General features: G+C 45.6%; 1 protein-coding gene across 1 annotated transcript in view; it reads right to left on the minus strand.

Annotated features, from left to right (window-relative positions):
* The window catches only part of LOC145418307 (uncharacterized), an 8,232-nt gene extending 7,864 nt beyond the window's left edge, over window positions 1-368 (minus strand). The window contains exon 1 of the mRNA XM_080286747.1: window positions 248-368. Within this exon, the coding sequence (XP_080142873.1) occupies window positions 248-368 (121 nt within the window). The remainder of the gene's footprint in view (window positions 1-247) is intronic.
* Window positions 369-1,800: the final 1,432 nt, after the last annotated feature.

Consider the following 1,800-nt stretch of genomic DNA (forward strand, 5'->3'; position numbering starts at 1 on the left):
AGATGAGATGGAGGGATGGAGTGGAGAGGTATGTGACAGTAGGGGATGTGAGCTGGGAGCAGGGCAGTGAAATGGCGGGGGACAGGGCTTGTTGTTGTAAGATTCGTCCAACTAATGATAGTATGGACCCAGCCTCGGGGTGGAGAGCCCGTCAGAGTTCTCAGATATTAATCGTGGAGCGTCCTCTACGAGAAACTGCTCGGGCTAGTTAATTTTAGAAATAGTTGAGGGTCTGTCGCTTTCAGACGTTCTAGGAGAATATCAGGGTCAAGGGCCGTCTTGATGATGTTGGTCGTTTCTTCTCTACCGATGGTCTTTCGAGAAGTGAGGTGATGGTCAGGGTCTGTGAACGTGGGACAGGTCGACATGGAGGAGATAATGTTTGTGGCCACCCCTGACAGGATTAAGGCGCCTGGCTATAGATAGACAGATAAATAGACAGATAAACAGATAGATAAACAGTAAATATCAGGTAACTCACGGCACGGGTCCTGGTCCTTCTCCAGAGAGTTCGGCACAACGAGACTGGTTCGGGGCGGCTTCATGGGCTTGTTTCGTCTCACCACAGCTGTTTGGAGAGGAAGGAAACATTATGGAGGCGAGCATCTTACTGTAGGCCTTATAACAACGTCTTTTTCCCCCATATTTTTCTCATTTTTTCCTACTCTTGCAGTCTCGAAACACTTTTAAAGACGGTGAAACCAATTTTGAGATGGTTCAATGCTTTGTTTTGTCTTCGTGCTTTTGTCTGGGGAGAGTGGAGCGTCAGAGAGGTGAACACTTACCCTACTCTTTCTAATAACGTCTCTTATTACCAGCGAGCGAGCCATGTTTAATCTCAATTTATCATCATCATCATCATCCGGACCTCCTTTCCCACCCAAGGGCAGGGTGAGGAGTAGCAATGTCCAGACAGTCCAAATTTGCCCAATCCAATGGATCACACTTCCATTCATTCATCATTCAAGCCCCCGGAATCCTGGCTCTATCGGATACACCAAAAAACATTCGCCAAGTTCTGTAGCTTCTTATAAAGAGAATTTGCCACCCAGCCTGACCCGACCCGACCCGACCATCACGCTAAACAGACGCCAAGTCATCCTCTGTCTCCCCCTTCCTCTCCCTCTCCCTCCTCCTAACCTACATACACCCTCTTAGTCAATCTTTCATTCTCCATTCTCTCCACATGTCCAAACCACCTCAGTGTATTTCTCCAAATCTTCTCAACCACATCCACATCCACCTCACAACGTTCCTTCACTTCTTCATTCGTCAACCTGTCCCTCCATGTCTTTCTGCGTGTGATCCATTCATTCAGTACATTCTGTTATCACTAAAAACTCACCCATAAAGGCGTAGGAACCCCTTGCAATCTCCAGTTTTCCAGGTAGTGTTTGGGCCTAATCAGTGAACCACCTCAGTTACGAATTAAAATGTTTAAAGATTTTATCCCGTAGCACTGTGTTGTTTGGCGTCATCTCGTCATTAAATATCAGAGATCCGGCCTGTAATTTTATATCAGAGGGAAATTGGAATAACATGGCGCTCGCTCGCTCGTCACTCGCTCCCAAACCTCACTTTACTGGTGTATCTTTGGTATTATCTCCAGAAAATGTGAATGAGACAGTGGGAGAGTTTTAATGTGGTTTTATTAGCCTGTTTCAGCTCACTAGTTAGTTTGAGGAAAAAGGTATGAGATGAATGAACACCTGATTGATGTTTATATGCCTCTCTCTCTCTCTCTCTCTCTCTCTCTCTCTAATACAATAAAGATATAAAAGCAAAACATCTAATCTCTCT

Source organism: Coenobita brevimanus, chromosome 113, assembly GCF_032717465.1.
Source record: "Coenobita brevimanus isolate Jiangsu-jjx chromosome 113, ASM3271746v2, whole genome shotgun sequence".
NCBI lineage: Eukaryota > Metazoa > Arthropoda > Malacostraca > Decapoda > Coenobitidae > Coenobita > Coenobita brevimanus.